Source organism: Columba livia, chromosome 8 (assembly GCF_036013475.1).
Source record: "Columba livia isolate bColLiv1 breed racing homer chromosome 8, bColLiv1.pat.W.v2, whole genome shotgun sequence".
NCBI classification, from domain to species: domain Eukaryota; kingdom Metazoa; phylum Chordata; class Aves; order Columbiformes; family Columbidae; genus Columba; species Columba livia.
In genome coordinates this window covers 11443363-11460707 of record NC_088609.1, presented here as the reverse complement: position 1 = coordinate 11460707, position 17345 = coordinate 11443363, and the positions used below count along the sequence as shown (strand labels likewise).

The 17345-nt window shown below is 41.0% G+C and overlaps 1 protein-coding gene across 22 annotated transcripts in view; it reads right to left on the bottom strand.

The window, feature by feature from the left end:
- The window catches only part of DOCK7 (dedicator of cytokinesis 7), a 113244-nt gene that overhangs the window by 71336 nt on the left and 24563 nt on the right, over nt 1-17345 (bottom strand). For all 22 annotated transcript variants that reach the window (XR_010474057.1, XM_065070885.1, XM_065070887.1 and 19 more), the window contains 8 exons: nt 9620-9795; nt 9355-9423; nt 6591-6720; nt 6272-6484; nt 5792-5877; nt 3625-3691; nt 2234-2383; nt 230-310 (listed from right to left, as the gene is read on the bottom strand). Coding sequence is in view for 21 of the 22 variants with exons in the window: in XM_065070887.1 (XP_064926959.1) it covers nt 230-310; nt 2234-2383; nt 3625-3691; nt 5792-5877; nt 6272-6484; nt 6591-6720; nt 9355-9423; nt 9620-9795 (972 nt within the window). In the remaining variant the exon portion in view is untranslated. The remainder of the gene's footprint in view (nt 1-229; nt 311-2233; nt 2384-3624; nt 3692-5791; nt 5878-6271; nt 6485-6590; nt 6721-9354; nt 9424-9619; nt 9796-17345) is intronic.

Sequence of the window (17345 nt, the reverse complement as noted above, 5' to 3'; positions counted from 1 at the left end):
CAACAGCTCTACCACAATAAGGCATCAGGATTGAAGGGTCTTTGACTCTTCTTTGGCCTTTAGAATTTGACCAGATTCTTAATTAAAAATGGATCAGTTTAACAGCAGGAACAGCATCAATGGCTGTTAAGTCCCAAAGTGAAAAAAAAAGTATGTTTAATTCATTTATAACAAAATGTCTTAAAGCATTTACACCCAAATTTAATCAAAACTTTTAAAAAATTCTTACCTTTGCTGCATCAGATTCTTTAAAAATCATATAAGGCTCTGCACACTCCCCAATATCTCCCTGCTGTAATACTTTTTCCAGCTGAGAAGGGAAAATGAACCATTTTAAGGACATGCATCCAGCAAGGCTTGTTAAATTAAACAAACACCAGGAAGCAAACACATTCTTTCCAGAGAGAGAAAGCTTGATTTCCCTTTGTGAGTCAGGGAACAAGTGCTGCCTTCACACTGTCAGAACTATGCAAGTTCCCAGATCTCCAGCTCTAACTTAATCACAAGTGTAAAATGTAGCTTCAATGGGAGCATATACCACTTCACTTTGGCTTGATTTATCCTAGAGCCACTTTCAGCTTGTTTTTGAGGTCTTGGAGACATCCTACACTGTCTTCAGCATCATCATTTTCAGAATGCTGTTCTTATTTCTGTTCTCCATATTAAGGACCCATTGCAGCAGCACAAAAAGGTGACTCAGACGTGCTCAGCTAAAACAAGCACTATTTTAAATTAGTGTGTTTTCAAATCAAATCATGAAATAACCAAATAATTAAAGTCAGTCAAAGACCTGATGCTTGCTTGTGAAGTCTTCACATTTCACCCCATTTCTGATAGAAACACCTTCCTTATCACACAGATGAAGACTGTTTCTTTCAGAAGCATCCTGGCCCTCCCGCCCATGCCTGTTACTGTGCACACGCCATTATTAGATTATTAATAGAACATCTTTAAACTTCTCCCATGCTTACAAAGTGCCATTCACACTTGTTTATTAATAGAACTCCATGAGGCCACCACAAGATAAAGAAGAAAACTACCTTCCATCAAATCTTGCACTCACAGTTTATGCCGGCAACACCAGCTGTCTGAAAAGCTGTTTCCTAGTGAGTAAAACCCATGTGAAAATCCACCCTACAAGGCACACTATGCATCTGTCTTCTTATCCCTGACTATACCCTTTTCATTATCAGATCAAAAAAACCCCTAAGCCACCAGCTCCTCTTGGATCACTGGTTTCACAGGCACTAATGAGCAGTCACAAGCTCTTTCAGACAGATCCCCATCTCATAAATATGGCGTTCTCTCTTCCTCGTATCTTGTAAAAATCAGAAGAGGGAATACGTGTGCACAGCCAGAACATGATGTTTAGAAGGAATTCAGACAATCATACCAAAAAACAGAGATCACAATATGCTCCAACACTACTGAAAGCCTTATTCTCACCTGGGACTGCCTTAATTCATTTGCAAAAGCTTATTGCTCATATAAGAAGCAGTTTGCACAAACGTCAGTCCATGGGGTTCTCAAGACAATGGGGTTCTCAAGACAACGGAACCCCTGCCTGCAAACTGAAAGCATGTCTTCAACTCCTCCTTTTACTATGGGATGATTTTTACACAGAGACCAGCCAAAAAGGCTGACTGAAATGCCAGTCCGAACTCCTAACATTTGTGCACTCATTGAATCAATTGAAAGAGGAGAAGATAACTTATCTTTGTATACTTTATTCCAGGAGTGACCAATGTCCTGTTTTATTTCAGCTATGGATCTCACTCTCTTAGCAATTCCAGTTCTTACAGACATTTGAAAATCTGGCTTAAGGGCATATATCATTTTTAAAATGAGATTCAGATCAATATATATTTTTAAATCACTCACTTATCTATCTTCTGAAGGAGTCAGCACATTGTTTCATATGAACACCAAGGTCAGGCCCCAGAAAGCTGCTCTGTATCAAGCAAACTTTTGTGCTCTTTTTGGTTTTTCAATAACATAACAATTTATAACTCCACTGAACTGTTTCTCTTACAAAGGAACTTAACATACTGAGTGAGAATCTCTGAAATGAAACAGAATTCTGTTGTTCCAGTGTTTATGCTTTTGAGAACAGAATTCTACTCTCCAAATGAAAATAAGAAGACAAGTAGTCAGCAAGATTTGGGCTTATTTTATTTTAAATAGAAAACAAGAGACAATACTAATAATTCAATTTTTTTCTGGTATTTCTTACCTTAATTACCAGAAAGACATCTTGAGAGGGATAAGTGATGGAAAAGATCGCAGATCTGGCCAGTGTGGATATAGCAGCAGGGGGGACATGGGGACGAAGCATTCCCTTCATTTGTTCAGAGTTTAAATCAAAGTAGAAATTTTCTGAAATCTAAGGAAGAAGTTGGGTAGCTTCAAGCATTAGTTATACTTTTTATTTTTGGTAAGCTCTTCACAAACACAACAGACAGTTTCAAAATATAAGGAAAAGACTACCAACAGTGCCTCCTCTCAAACCATGGATGAAAAGGAAAAAGGAAAGGCCTTTTCTTTGAGGAATCAAGGCAGAACAGTGGGAAAAGAGAAAGGAAATGGAGCAAACAATACACATTACCGACAAAGTTTCCTCCACCTCCTGTAAGGTAGGGAGTTCCAGTCACAGGACTAGGAAATACAATTGCTATGTGAACTGAAAATACCAAAGGATCAAAATAAAAAATGTTCTTTAAGATAACTGAAAGAAAAAGCAAAACATCCTGCAGGGGAGACAGTGAAGCCACCTACGCCAAAACACCAAATCTCAAGTGTATCAAGGCTTCAAAGACAAAGTGGATGTGAGCTGGTTATCAACACCAGAGGTCACTCAAGAACTGACTACATGAAAGAAAAAAATGGAGTAATGAGAGGATAAAATTGGCTTATGAAATGTGATTTAAATATTAAACAAAGTTCACATAATATTCCACATACTCTCATCTACATAACTTAAAACTTAATGCATTAAATTCAAGTCTTAAAGAGATAAATGTCAAAATGCATATTTTTAACATTTTTCTCTCTACTACTGCTAATATCTTGAATTAGGAAAACTAAAAGACTCTTCAAATATTAAATACAGAACATAAATAGGAGAATAAATGTATTTTGCATTTCCTATAACTTCGATCTCGAAAAGACTGCTCAGTTTTGTTTTGATTTTAGCAGTTTTAGCACATACGACTTTCTTGTGCATTATTAAAATGTCACTTGGACACATACCATGCTGAATCATGGAAAAGAGATTAAGAAAGTCATAAAAACTTAATCTAAATAAAAGGTTTCAGTTACTTAAGTTCCCTCTGGAGAAGAGACTTTGGAAAGCCAAGATTGGACAATATATATATTCTGATTTCAGGCACTCACATATTAGACAATATTTTTAGAAAAGTGGTTATCCTTCAACTGTTTTACTAAGCAGAGAAAGAACACACAAGATGGTTCATGAAATGCCTTCATTATTCTTCTAACCACCAGTATGTCACTGTCTTCGTAGAGGTTTGTTTCCAGAATTAATTCCCCCCCGTTTTTTTTTTTTAAATACAGGTTTGTTATGCTTCAGTGGAAATGTCATCGCTCAAGTAATTTAAAACCTACCTTTTTCTTTTCTTTAACATCATACAAAGCCAAACTTGCAAAAATGGGCTCAATTTCTATTTCGAATCTTGAAAGAAAGAAACATATAAAATCAGTTGACTTGCATTTAGTAAGAAAGGCAAATCTGTCCTCCTCCCCAAGTCCCCCCTGGCTAAGGTGACACTAAACAGAGATGTCAGGAACAGCTGAGCGAACCTATGGGCTTTTTCCCAGTGAAAAGGGGGGTCTCCGTCCCCAATTTCCTGTCCTGCTTCCTCTGCACTGCCCCCTTCCACTAGGACACACACTGGTGCTCCCTGGACCTTCTAAAAGCCACTTCCACTCACTGACCCAACAGAAAGGTTGGGATTAGGGTCCCAGGACATCAAGCTTTTATCTTCTTCAAGTGTCATCTGAAAGCTAAGCAAAGCAACCTGATAGCTTCCGTAGAGGGAGAGGAATAATTAATTGGGATAGCTGGGCCACTTGGCTCCTCTGATTACCCTGAGCAGCTGTCCTACTGCTAATTTACCCCGCTGACCTGTTGATAAGGTGAAACAGCCAAAAGCTCCTCTCAGCATTGCTGACAAGAAAGCTCCTTCCTCTGGAGACAGGGACAGCTATTTTGGCAATTTCCAACATTTGTCAGAAAATACCAATAGCTCAAAACCTCTCTCAGGTTTTCAGAGTAACAGTTATCAAGTAGTAATGCTAACTGAAACACTTCCATCAAAAACACTAACCTGCCAAACAGAGCTAACGTTATTTTAAAATCACCTGGGAAGTTAAAGGAATTAAAAAAAAACATTAAAACCTGCCTCTACACCAAAGTGAGCAGGGGTTAAAATGCCATTCTCCTGTCTGCGGAGACTCCTATGTAGTTAATGCCTGATCCACGGTGGGACGCCCCCACGCGCCCCATCCTCGTGGCTTTTCAGCCTGGAATGCTTTGTACCATCAAACAGATATTTTCTTAAATTTTGCACCAAAGGTGAGTTTAACCTGAAAATAATCATGCTCAGGTCATCTTAGCCTTCTCTCTGGGGAGAGACTATGAAGTTCTTTTTGTGCCAGTAAGATAGTGCAAACTCGGATGCTCACTGTTACAACTGTAAAGGCAGCTTCAGAGATGACTGGTACACAAACAAGCATGTACACGGGCAGATTTCCTACAAATTTACAGTCAGCAAGAGATGCTTCAATAGCAGAAATTAGTAATTTCCTGTTTCTGACTTATTTATGCTAAAGACACCGTCCTTTGGAGAGGAAGCTCCACTGCTACTGCATATTATGTTGTTCCAGTTCATAAAAGGCTGCAAAATCAGTTCATCTCTATGGCTATATTAGGTCCTGGAGTGCTCTGCGAGCAGGAGATATGTCCCACACATATATCTCAGTTATGAGCCACAATGTAGTCTAACTGGAGCTCTCTAATAAGAAGGGTTGACCTAACTGAGGACACAGATGATGAATACAGCAGTGTGGAAAATCAGTTTTGTACTTTATTTCTCCAAGGGAATAACAGTAAAATTTTACCTTGTGTTATTAGACAAGAGTTATAGGCAATGAACCAGCTGCAGGTAACCCTATATTCAGGAGCTCCACTTCATTAAACTTGTTTAACAGGTTTCTATTCCTCCAGCTAATGCTTGCTAAGTATATAAAGTCTTCACTCTTAAAGGAACACAGTCAAGGTTGTTGAGACTAAACTTCAGCAAATCTTTGGTTGTCTTATGTTTTAAGGCTTAAGCATTTTTAATCTTGGCTTGTTTTTTGTTTGTTTGTTTGTTTTCCTCTACTTAAACATCCTTGTTCCAGAGCTGAACACCAATGACTGGCCAGCTTCAGAGCCCTGAAGGAGCATGGTGAAGCACACATGGTGCTACCACGGAACAAGTACAGCTGCGAACTGGCTGAAAAGCAACGTGGAAAAAAGCCAAGGAAGGTAAATACTTTCTATATCCCACCACTAAAGAAAGTCTTGAAGATAAAACTGTCTGACGCACAGCTCTGTGTAACTCATGCTTTATAGAACTAACCTTTACGCCTATGACCAACCAAACAATGTTACATCTCTTCAAGGGTAATAAACAAGGCAGCAGTGCTATTTCAGATGCATACAGATACAACAGCAGATGTAAATTCTCAGTTTCTGTAACACAGCTCCATTTGTTGGAGTGACACTTACTTAAGGGACAAACACTTCACAAGGAGTCTTTGGCCAAAGTGTTCTTTGGGTACTTCAGGGACACTAAGTCGTTCAATAGGCTCCTCCTGAAAGTCATTATGGGAACAGCAATTTAGAGACAGGACACTTGGAAAAACCACTAATAGCACTATGAAGCAAGCACACGCATAACTTTTTCTTCCTAAGACACTAACACAAATTTAATCTGAGGTTTACCAGCATGATGCATTCATCAGCAGCTATAAATATGCTAAATTAAGTCCCTTTAATGTTTCTACATTATACAGGATTGCATAACCATAAAGGAAAACAAATCTTCAGAAAGTAACATCTATGGCAAGACAATATGCTAAAAAACATGGATCTCATGGCTGTTAAACACAGGTAGTCTTAACTCCTTTAAACCCGTGGCAGACTGACAATTTTCATGTTCCCTATATATTAACTTTTTTAGTCTCACACACACGTATGTAAAAATACCTCATCTGGTGCTGGATGTAGTGCAAAAAGCTCCTTATGCCTGCTGGACTTCCTCTGGTCTTCATTGTGGTGGTCGATCTCTTCGTTTGGGGTTCGGTCCAGGAGGTTTGGGAGAAGGGCATCTGGAAGGGAGTTCTTCAGATCAAAAATACTGCATGCCCAGCTGCCCCGGGGAGTATCGTCAATCGACATTGAACGTCGTTTAAGGTCATCCTGAGATTCAACAAATTAAAAGCAACTTATAACGGGAACGGGACTGCACTTTGAAAATGCGACTATAAATTAGGAATTCTGTAGCAAGGTTTTAAAGGTACATTACTTGTTCATCCTGATAACTGTTGCCATCTGGAGCTTCGTCAGACTCAAAGATCTGTTTGGGGAGCCCCTTTTGCCTCTCCTTCTGTTTGTCTAAGGTGTTGGGATTAAATCCAGTCCCCAGCTTGTGATATCTGAAAACAAAGTATTTCAAATGCATTCTTAGCATCCTTTTTGACCCCAAACCCAGGAGGAGAATTACAGAATGAGTCCAGTATTATTGGCATGGGTCCCCTCAAAGCATGAACTGCTCTCTGCAAATAGTTATTTCCAGTCACCCTCCAGTGTAGCTGAGTAATAATGCAACAACCAGTATTACAGGACTACAATGTGACTCTGTTCCACTGGAAAGCAACCCTGGCCGATGTCAAAAGCAGTATTATCACTGGCCAATTAAGGTCATCATAAAATGTGCGATTGTGATGCCAAGCTTAAACGAGGCCAAGAACGTGGGGATGGAAAGCCAGCGGTTCTGCTAGAGCAAGAACTGGCTTGGAGCAGACAATATTAACACCTTTAAAACCAAACCACCAACTTCCTGTAAGACTGCATGAAACATAGATCACCTCTGGAAAATATACGACTTTCCAACCCCAACTAAAATCAGCATCTTCCCACGGCACCTTTATAAGCAAGACTGGGTCCTTCAGAGCTTTCCAGGGTGTAAGAGTGCTTTCTAGCAAACAGTCTGTTTACTGTTGCTGACAAAGTCAGATCTCTGACTAACAAATTTTTGGATACCCAATGGCACTATGTCTATATTTGCACACACATATGGCCAGAGCCACAGTCTCCTTACAACACGCACTCCAAGTCAGTTCCAAAAGTAGTGCTGGGGTCACAGCTAGAATTAATTGTTCTCATCCTGCCCTGTTACTGAAGTTACCACAGGAGGATGTACAGACAGGTGAAAAATATGGATGTGCTAGGAGCAAGCAATGAAAGGGTGAAGAAAAAGGAGGAAAGTATTTTCCTTGCTAGGTTATAATTCCCGAGAGCTGAACTATCTGTATAATCCTCACTAGGATGTCGGGATTTCAATCACGGCTTCACCAGCAAGTGGAAATTCATTCTAAATCAGACCTGACTTCAGGGATGTCTGTGATCATTGCCACCATCAGTCTAGCATACAGAAATTATGTCATATGATTGAAATAAGAATATAGTATTGTTTTTTTCAGGCCAGTAAAGAAAACTTATTTAGCTTTTCCAATACCATTAAGGTAATCACTGAATGGATGGATTTGTCTTCCCCAAAAAACATTTTGGTTACAAAGAACAGAGATGGAAATAAAGATTGTTTCTCCTGGGGATGGAGGAAGAGAGAAGGATGGCACATCAGAAATCATATTCTTCTAAAGCCAGAAGAGCTGGATTTTGTGTCCCAGAGCTTGTCAAAGCACTTGTAACCACCTGACAGAATGGATTAAGAAAAATTTGCCACCATCCTTACAGTTGAATCCTTCCCAGCCAGGCTTCTGGGCTCTTCCCTTTCTCCAGCAATAACGCTTCCATTTCTACCCACTCCACCGCCATGATTTTATCCCAGTATAACACAAACTGCTACGAATGCCTATGGCAGTGTCTTTCCTCCTCTGAAGGGGCAAGGAAACCTCTGACTGCAGCTCAACAACCTTTAACTCTCTCAGGCAGTTCCGATGTCTTTAGCTTAATGCATCCCCGACACAGAACACAACCTGCAGCTGATCTGCACAAGACAGAAAGCTCCTCTGTGCAGGAATCATGGCCAGGTATCTCAGATACCAGTGAAAGCTGCTGAGAAACTGAGTGGTGTGCTGGCGTGTGGGTCACATCATACGAGCCCCCTGCACCTTCTAGACTTTAGCCCACACAGGCTGGGAGTTAATAAAGCATCTCTCTCATGCACATGTTCCCTCCTGGTTTGTTGTTTTTTTTTTTTTAGCATGAGATTACCAACCACAATTTTATTAGGTCACCCCAGCACTGCAAAGCATACCTTCAGCATCCCCTGAAGTGGCTCTCAGGACAACATTAAACCAGTGAATTGTAGCAAACGCCACAAGGGCAGAGCTGTAGCTGCAGTCAAGTCACTTGGAGGTGATGCACATCACACGGATCACTTACGCCTCGACAGTAGCTCCTGAACTCATCAGACTTTCAATCATCCGAGAGAGCGTATGTTCCAAGTAAAGCTACTCAGAAACCTTCCTGCTGATCTTCATAAGTTAATCAATGCATGCACAATCTCTAAACTATTAACTCATTAGATAAATGTTGTGATAGTTCAAATATCAATAATTATTTTTTTAAATTACAGACTTTCTCAAAGACTCTTTGGGAACAAATGAATGATGCAGAGGACGCCTTATCTACTAGCTACTTGTGCCTGCACATAAATCCTACATCATTACAAAATTAATGTAACGTCTCTCTAAAAAGAGCTAAAAACATGTGGAACAAAGAGAGACACAAATGCTGGAAGTTATTTTACTTGTTCACATTCCCTAATTTCTCTACCATTCTAAAGGAGCAACTGTTGACTACGATGGCCTAGATTTTCAAAAATGCCCCAAGGGCTTTTGACGTCTGAGATCTAATTTTCAAACCACAAAGCATCATTTCAGCTAAACACAAAGCTTCAGTTCAGCTGATTTGGGCAACTAAAAGCCAGGACACATGGAACCAGTAGCCAGGACAATAATTTTTGAGCCTATTCATCCCAGCTAGCCACTCTGCAAAAAATTTAAATATGAAGGCAAGCTGACAAATAGCACAGGGGAACTCACTTTCTGTTCACAATTGCCCAGTCTTCTGTGTAACTTCTCACACAGTCCCTCACGTGAGGGTCCATCTCACTGTTAAAAGAACAAAACCAAACATATTCAAATCACAAACACAATAATGACTCTTTAAACATACATACTTCCACTTAGGTTTGTATTTACTCGTTTCAGGCATTTACAAACAAAAATTCCAGGCTCCAGTCTTGCAGGTAATCAAACCCAGAACAATTATTTCCCTTGAATGAAGTGTCACCCTGTCACCTCCTACCTCTCTTCAGGCACAGCCGACACAAGCGTTCGACATTCTCGGGGGGTGTACACGACCTCGATGTCATCGGGAGGAAACTCGAGCAGGTCTCTCAGGGGTCCGGACTCCACGGCAATGGGGTGTGTGATAAGGTAGTCCTCCAAATCGACCGGGTCCACCGCTTCTGTAAGCGGCACCTGGGAAAAAACGAGCAATGGTCTTAAAACGGAGAGAAAGGGGAAAAAAAAGTCGCATGCACATATCGCATATTCTACTTTGCTTTTCAAACCAGCTCTTCTGCCTTGTTGAGGAAACTTGATCTAACATCAGATGATAATTAACCCTAGTGGTGTTAACCTTAGCTAATACACACCCCTTTATCTGATTCTATGATGCATACCATCAATGAAAAAACACTTTTTTTTTTTAAATATTTCCATCTATTTTCAAGAAATTAATCAGTTTGCATCAAAAGGCAATTCTGCATTTGTTTCACATGGGTATAAATTTGGATTTGTTTTTACCATGCTCTGATGACAAAGGGAACCCTCACCCTGATGCAAGAACCTTTTCACCCTCAGGGAACAGCCCCCGGGCAGGAATGCAGAGCAGGGACTGATTTACCAAGAACTCAGGAAGCCACAGAATGCTGAAGACTAACATTATTTTGAATTAAACCACACAAAATACAATGTTCATCTACCACCAGTACAAGTTTAACTACCTCTCATCAGGTATTATGACCTTTAGTGCCACAATGACTCTGCTCTAAATAAAATGGAGACTTAAAAAGCATCTTTACTGGGCACAAGGAATGACTGAACACATGGGAGAAAACAGCAGATTTCACTGGCAGTACTGATCTCACCATACTGAGGTTTTTTTAGATGCATGAAAAAAATATGCATAAACTGGATACATACATTGCATAACTATGTATTTTTACATATGTATATTATATAAATACTTATATATATTCTGATGTGAGATCATTATACTATGAGGCTGTGCATAAACATAGACATTAAGAAAATGAAACAGTAAAAATGAGTTTTGAGGAACCTGTCTCTACAGCAACTGACAGATTTCCTAGAATTCCCTGGCACATCCCAGTGAGGCTGAGTGGTTTAACATGAGTCACAAAAACACATCAAAATTCGGCGAGTTTTCCTACTCCTTCCTCTTTCCTGTCGTACAGATGATTTCTGTGGGATAGGGAACGATTCTGGAGCTTGTCTTCTGTTGGAGATGACTCTAAAAAGAACATTTACCACTTAAGTTTTAAATGTCCTTTTCAAAAAAATTGCTATACCAACCACAAATTCAAATTTTTAAACTTCTATTGCCAAACAGTTCTGAAATGAATCAACTTTTTATTCAAGGAAAAAGAGTTGGCTAGAGCAGAGGGTAATGAAACAATCTCTTCTATCGCAGGCAACTTCAATGAATACTGCAATTTTCTTAAAATACAGAAGGCAAAGCCTTCAGCAGAAAAATGGCATGACTGCAATGAAGTTGGATGAGTTGGACCAGATGACTTTGTGAGAGATAAGAATGTGGTCCACCAAAAAACCAGGATGTCTAGAAACTCAGTATTTAGTTCTACAATTTAGGTAAAAGATACAATTTAATTCCTCTGTAAAGAAATGCACCATCATTGCCATCTATTTAACTCTGACCTCACAACTATTTTTCCCCTTCTAATCCTGAACTCTTGAAACGAACTTAAAGTATGTGATTTGGAGAACTTCTGAACATACAAACCAGATACTTTTAACTGTTTTCATCACTGCAAAACTCGGGATGAGCAGAACTTGTCACTGCTCTTTCCCACATCACAGTTAACATGTCATCACCTCACACTATTGGTTTCTGACATACAGATAGAGCAGCTCCATTTGGCACTAGATAAGTGAAGTGTGACAGTTCATTATTGAGGAATTGCTAAAAGTGGATGTTTTTTTTTTCCAGAAGAGCTGCTGCATAATACTACTGCTACTTTGCGTGCGTTTTATCCTTTCCACCAAGAAACATCAAATCCAAAGAAAAATAAGAACTCAACAATGGAGACTCCTTGCAAATTAAGATAAAAATAATAAAATCAGTAGGAAAAAGCCAGAGGGACATTGGGTGGCAGAGGTGCCGGGTAAAGAGCCTCCTCAGGTCCTGCCATGCCCAGTCTAGAGCCCCATCCAGAGCCGGACACTGACAGCACAGTCACTGGAAGGCCAGAGGGTTAAGGTGGCCTCAGAGGGTGACTTAAAGCTGCTTAACTGACCCTATTTTTAAGCCTTAACATTTTAAGACTGACTTTGACTCCTGTTGTTGACCTCCCTCCCACACTAGCAGCTCCAAAGCTCAGGCCCCTTCCAGTGCATTTGCTCAGCAAAACTGAGGTGACCATGCAAGTGTTGTGCTTCGGTCTACATGAACTCATTTAACTGTGCATCTCCCCAGGTTAACAAAGAGGAACCTCTTCCTCATTCCCTCCGATCTTTCTAATCCCTTCAGCTTGATAAACATTAGAAAATTACAGCAGAGAAGGAAAAGACTCTGTATTAATGCCGATTTAAGTGGGACATGCAGGACTGAGCAGGGGCAGAGACTGTCACTGCCTCAAACATGTTTCCCCATTCCTGGCATTTTTACATCTCAAATTTCACTTGTCCAAAACAGCACTGTAATGTATTGGACAAAAGACAAATGAGCAGGCCACCATAGTAAAACCCGAATCACTAGTAAAACCCTAATCCCGCAAGGCGGGCAGTGCTTATGGGGCTGCCCAACACCAAGTCCTGGGCCTGCATTCCAGGGATTTCGAAGCCCTTCGTACACCTCAGGATGAAGGCTGCACTTCACAATTTTCCAGTTTGTTTCTCTGGATAACTATTGTACCATGAAGATGTAAACAAACATAAAAGTCAAGCCCAGAAGCCTGTATTACGCTCACCATCTGTGCAGCCAGAAATACTGTCTAGCACCTGAGTAAACAGGCCCAACATAAATTCATGGTTATGAAGAGGAACTACTTCGTGTCAGCCTATTGGCAGCTAAAAGGCAAGCACATTATTTTAAGCTTTAGATATTTGTGGGGGAAGAAGTGATGAAAGAAGAGGAGGAGGAAATAAGGATGAACAAACACACCATGAGGAAAATGAACCCAAATGGTGTCCCAGTGTCTGAAGTGAACCACGACAGCTCCTCTCATGGCTCTCACTGCTGATGATTTAACTTCGCCGTCCTGCATCCCTCTGAAGTTGTGGATGAGACCAAGAACAGACACAGTGTGCAAGGGGTTATTCCTGTGTTATCTGCAACCTGGCCAAAGTCACCCGGTATCATCATAAGAATCCATCAGACCGAATACGCACACCCAAAGGAGTTCAGATAAGGACCAGGTTATCCACTCACATCACACGGCCTCAGCGCTGACCTCAGCGCTCACCTCCGAGTCTCTGGGCCTGGCTTAACTCCTCGTGGCACCAGCAAAAATAACAAGGCACCCAAGTCCCACAGCCTATTAGGATTGTGGCACTTTCTTAGTTTACAGAAGTTTCACCCTTTTCCTTGTGCGCCACTCTGATGTACAGCTGATCTCCAGATTATCACAAGAACAGCAAGTCCCACTTTCAGCTGCACATTAAAAGGTTTTGAAGTCTGCTGCTGCAGGAGCGAGGGAACAGCTGAGGAGCTGTAAAGCCATCCTTCTCCCACAGCCCGGCTTGCTGGGAGGCTGCAGGGAGCTGCATCTTGCTAGCGACACACCATCTTCATCCCACTTCCAGGAAAGGCCTTTTTGATTGCCCCCGACAGCTCCTGGGAAGCAACAGTAAGTGCCTCCTCCACAAAACATAGCCGGCTTTTCTTCATCAGACTTCCAAAGGCAGGGGGACAATTTCAGCCAAGTATTTGCAAGCGTGCAGTCCACCTACCAAGGGGGTAATAATAAACCTAACGGGAATGCTGGAGTGCTATGGTGAGAAATCATTGACAGGGTGTCCATTTCTTCCAAGAGTTTATTAATGCCCTCTGGAAACTGCAGCTGCACAGGAACTCTGACCATCTTCCCAGCCACGACCATGGAATAATCTACATTAATGGCAAATACACGCTAAAAATATGCAAAGGGAAGCCTGCTCTCAGAATCATGATTGCCGCTCTTTTAAAAAATACTCCTTGATTTTGTATGACCTGTAATTGGAGAACGAATTTTGGATAATCTTTCAGATAATTCCTGAACACAGTTTTCACTCAGTCTTTGCCCCCAGCGCACTGTGTGAGCCCCCAGCTCACTCAGGGCATGCACTGTTCTGGTGCTAATTGTTAAACGAACAAGACTACATGGGAAGGAAGGGGCTGCTGGGTGTGAATAGTTGGGGCATTACCTGCTCCCTGCCCATGTAAACACCAAACACAATGTACTGATAAACTCGAAGTACAGAAGAAATCAAACAGGATTCTCTTTTTGAGACTTACAGAGCCCAATTACCCCAAACTAAACACAACACTTACAAGTAACAGTTCTGCACATGTCCTTAACCTGACCGTAGATACACACTCTGTCAGCTTAACTAAGACACCAGCCTGATTGATTTGGCTTATACAAACTATTTAACGCACACGTTCCGTAGGTGCAGCCACGCTGGTGCAGTTACAGCTCTCAGAAGTTGTGTTATGAAACCCTATTTCACACGTTTACAGCTCTCCTGCAACACGGACAGTCAAGCTTTCTTCTTTAAGGCTGTGTTATTCTTCACTGTTATATCCCCTTAAAAGCTTGAAAATAAAATTTCGTTTCCTATTGACTTTGTCCTTCTCTAGACAGCAAACACTGTATTTTGCTGTAGTTTTAGTGCACCACTAGCCCATGTCTCTCTCCCATTTATTTCCTTATTTTGAGCAGCAACCTGTATCATCATCATCAGTTACAAAAGACAAATCTTTGCAAATATGGCAAGGGGGGGCAGGAGCCTCTCCAGTTTGCTGCCTTACTGACCCAATTACACCTACACGAGGACCTGAAAAGAAAAGGTCTGCGTTCCTAGGCACTGTACAGAGCTCAGGAAGGGATCAGAGCAGCAACCAGGGCAGAAAACGGGACAATTATTATCTCCATCTCTCAGACACCGGCGGGAGCACAGAAGAAGGCCTGCGTAGGTCACTGCTGCGTGCCCTGATGTTCACAGGCACTCAGATGTTTGCCTGAAGGACTTTCATCTATCCCTTCCCTACAAACAGCAGGGCAGAGGGGTATTTCTAGATCCTACTCCAGAAGTTTGTTGTCTAATTGACACGTGTTGTACTGAGCGTCACAAGTACTCTCATGGGACATCCTAAGCAACACACTCAGACGTCAGCTATGATTTTGCAGACTCTTTCACCTCCTGTATGCCAGCATAACCATGAAAAGCACCACCGCCCTCGTTCTCTTTTCCCTCCCTCATCTCTGCCCTCCCAAGATGCTTTTTCTCACAGGGGGACAACTCTAAATGGTTATGACGTGATGGCTTGGCAGGATGCATCTGGCAGAACAAGGATTTGAACCCAAGTTGCTCGTGGCCTAATCCAAGACAAATTTTCTTTTTATCTAAAATGAGCTGCATCATTCCCAAGGGCAGAGACCCAGTCTCTGTGAGGACCACTGTACAATTTGCGGCTCTGTCAAAATGATGATGGCACGGACTGGAAGGTTATACCTCCTGGGCAGAATTCCCTATGAAGATATTGTATGGGATCTTGAAAAATTACCCTTGCAGAGCTCCTCATCTCAGGGAGGATCCTGACTACTATTTTTACTTGGCAGCTAGGCACTTCTTCAAAATTAGGGTGATATTTTTTGCCAATTTTGAAAGTAGGACAAAGCTTCATCTTAATTTCAATACCTCCTTAAATATTCAACAATTTATAATGCACTAAAACCGCAACAGATTGCACCCAAGCTTCAAATTCTAAATTAACACCAACTTCCCACCCACTGCCTCCCTGGGCAAAATCTTGGAAGGACAGAAGCAGCAAATTAACATTTCAAAGCTGAGCGTCAGCCCTCTCCTGCTATCGCTAGGTCTCCAGGGCAAACAGTCACTTCCCTTGCTGAGCACTCAGGAATGCAGATGGCCTGTTCTTGTTGTGGCAAAATCCCTTAAATCACCCTTAAAGAGATACTGGTATCTCAGGGAATCCCAACAGGAGTCAAATCTGACATGACTCAGCACAAACCCGAGAATACAGGAAATGTAACACACTAAAAAAAAAATAAATGCAAGCTAGTTAAAGAAGGTGACAGTTTAAAAAGATCTATTTGCTAAACAGAGGCATCAGATTTACTTTTAAATGTGAACTACAGACCATAGTCACTCTAAAAGGTTTTGAAACATGAGCAGTGCAATATTAAGCACCGGCAATGCTCAGGTACTAACAAATACGTTTTACTTGCATAAATTACATTTTTTTTCACTTAAACACTTACTCCAAAAACAGTCATGACCGGATCCAAATTCTAAGAGTCACATATTTGTCTAGTACCAGTACTGCATGTCACAAAACCCATACCCATAATTTTCCATGCCTAACAACTGGTGAGCACACAGAATGCCTGCATTTAATTTTCGGGCTGCATTTATAATACACGGAAATATTGAAATGAACCAAGGAGATTCCTCCACAATCTCTGCTTTCCATCAACCACAGGCAGCTCCCAGCCCTCAGCCAGGACACCTCCCCAGCCATTATCTCCAGGTCCATGCATTCTGCCTCTGGAATGCAGCTCCCCATCTCCTGCTTTACTCTGGCTCTCATTATTTCTTTTGCATGGTGTTTTGAAATATGTAATTGCTAAAGATGTAATTGCTAGAGAGAATAGCTGATAAAAGCCCTTCATTTCAAATTATAAATATGGCTCGAAAATTTCTGTAAGCATGCTCTAATAAAACAAAAAAAAAAGTTTTAGAAATAGTCTGAAGCATCCATTTTTAAGATCTGAGAATATTTAGTATTAAGCTCTGGATTCCTTTTACAGTAAAGCTCAATGATCTGTAATGGGTGTTAAATTCATGTAATATCACAATGCTTGAAATGGAAAAAGCCTCTAGTGAAAGGAAATATTTGTAAATATACCCACCTAAAGAGAAAACCTACATGTAACAAATAACAACCAGCCACAAAAACAGTGAGATGTTTTATGTACAAATATTGCCAGGTTATTTGCTATTATAACTGGTTGCTAATGTAGGAAGCCATTTGGGTATAGAAATATTAATATTAATACAAGATTAATTAGTTATCTGGGAATACTAAAGCAATTTCTAACCAAACCCAGAAAGACACAAGTTATGCCTTCAAGGATGGGTAAGAAGAATGACAGTATGTTATCTGATTATTAAGAATCGTGTAATTTCACCAATAGAGTATTTCGAGAACACGAAGACTTTGATATAGCAAATGCAAGTGCTGAGACTGATCTGAGCCATCCTCTGATAAACTGCGCCAAAACTGAGCGTGCAGAGATGGAGACAAAGAACACATCAAAGCTCCACTATTAAAGAAATTAAAAAGCTTAAACAGTTTGACCAGAGAATATAGAAAAATCACAGGCTTCCCTCACTGGGCAGAAACATTCATCAGATCAGCGCAGATGGATCCCTGCGGACCCTTGGGGTTCACCCAGGCTCGGAACTGGGGTAACCACAAACATGCATGCTTTTCTGAGTGGGAAATACCTGGCACGGCCATGTCTCAGTTATCAGTGGGC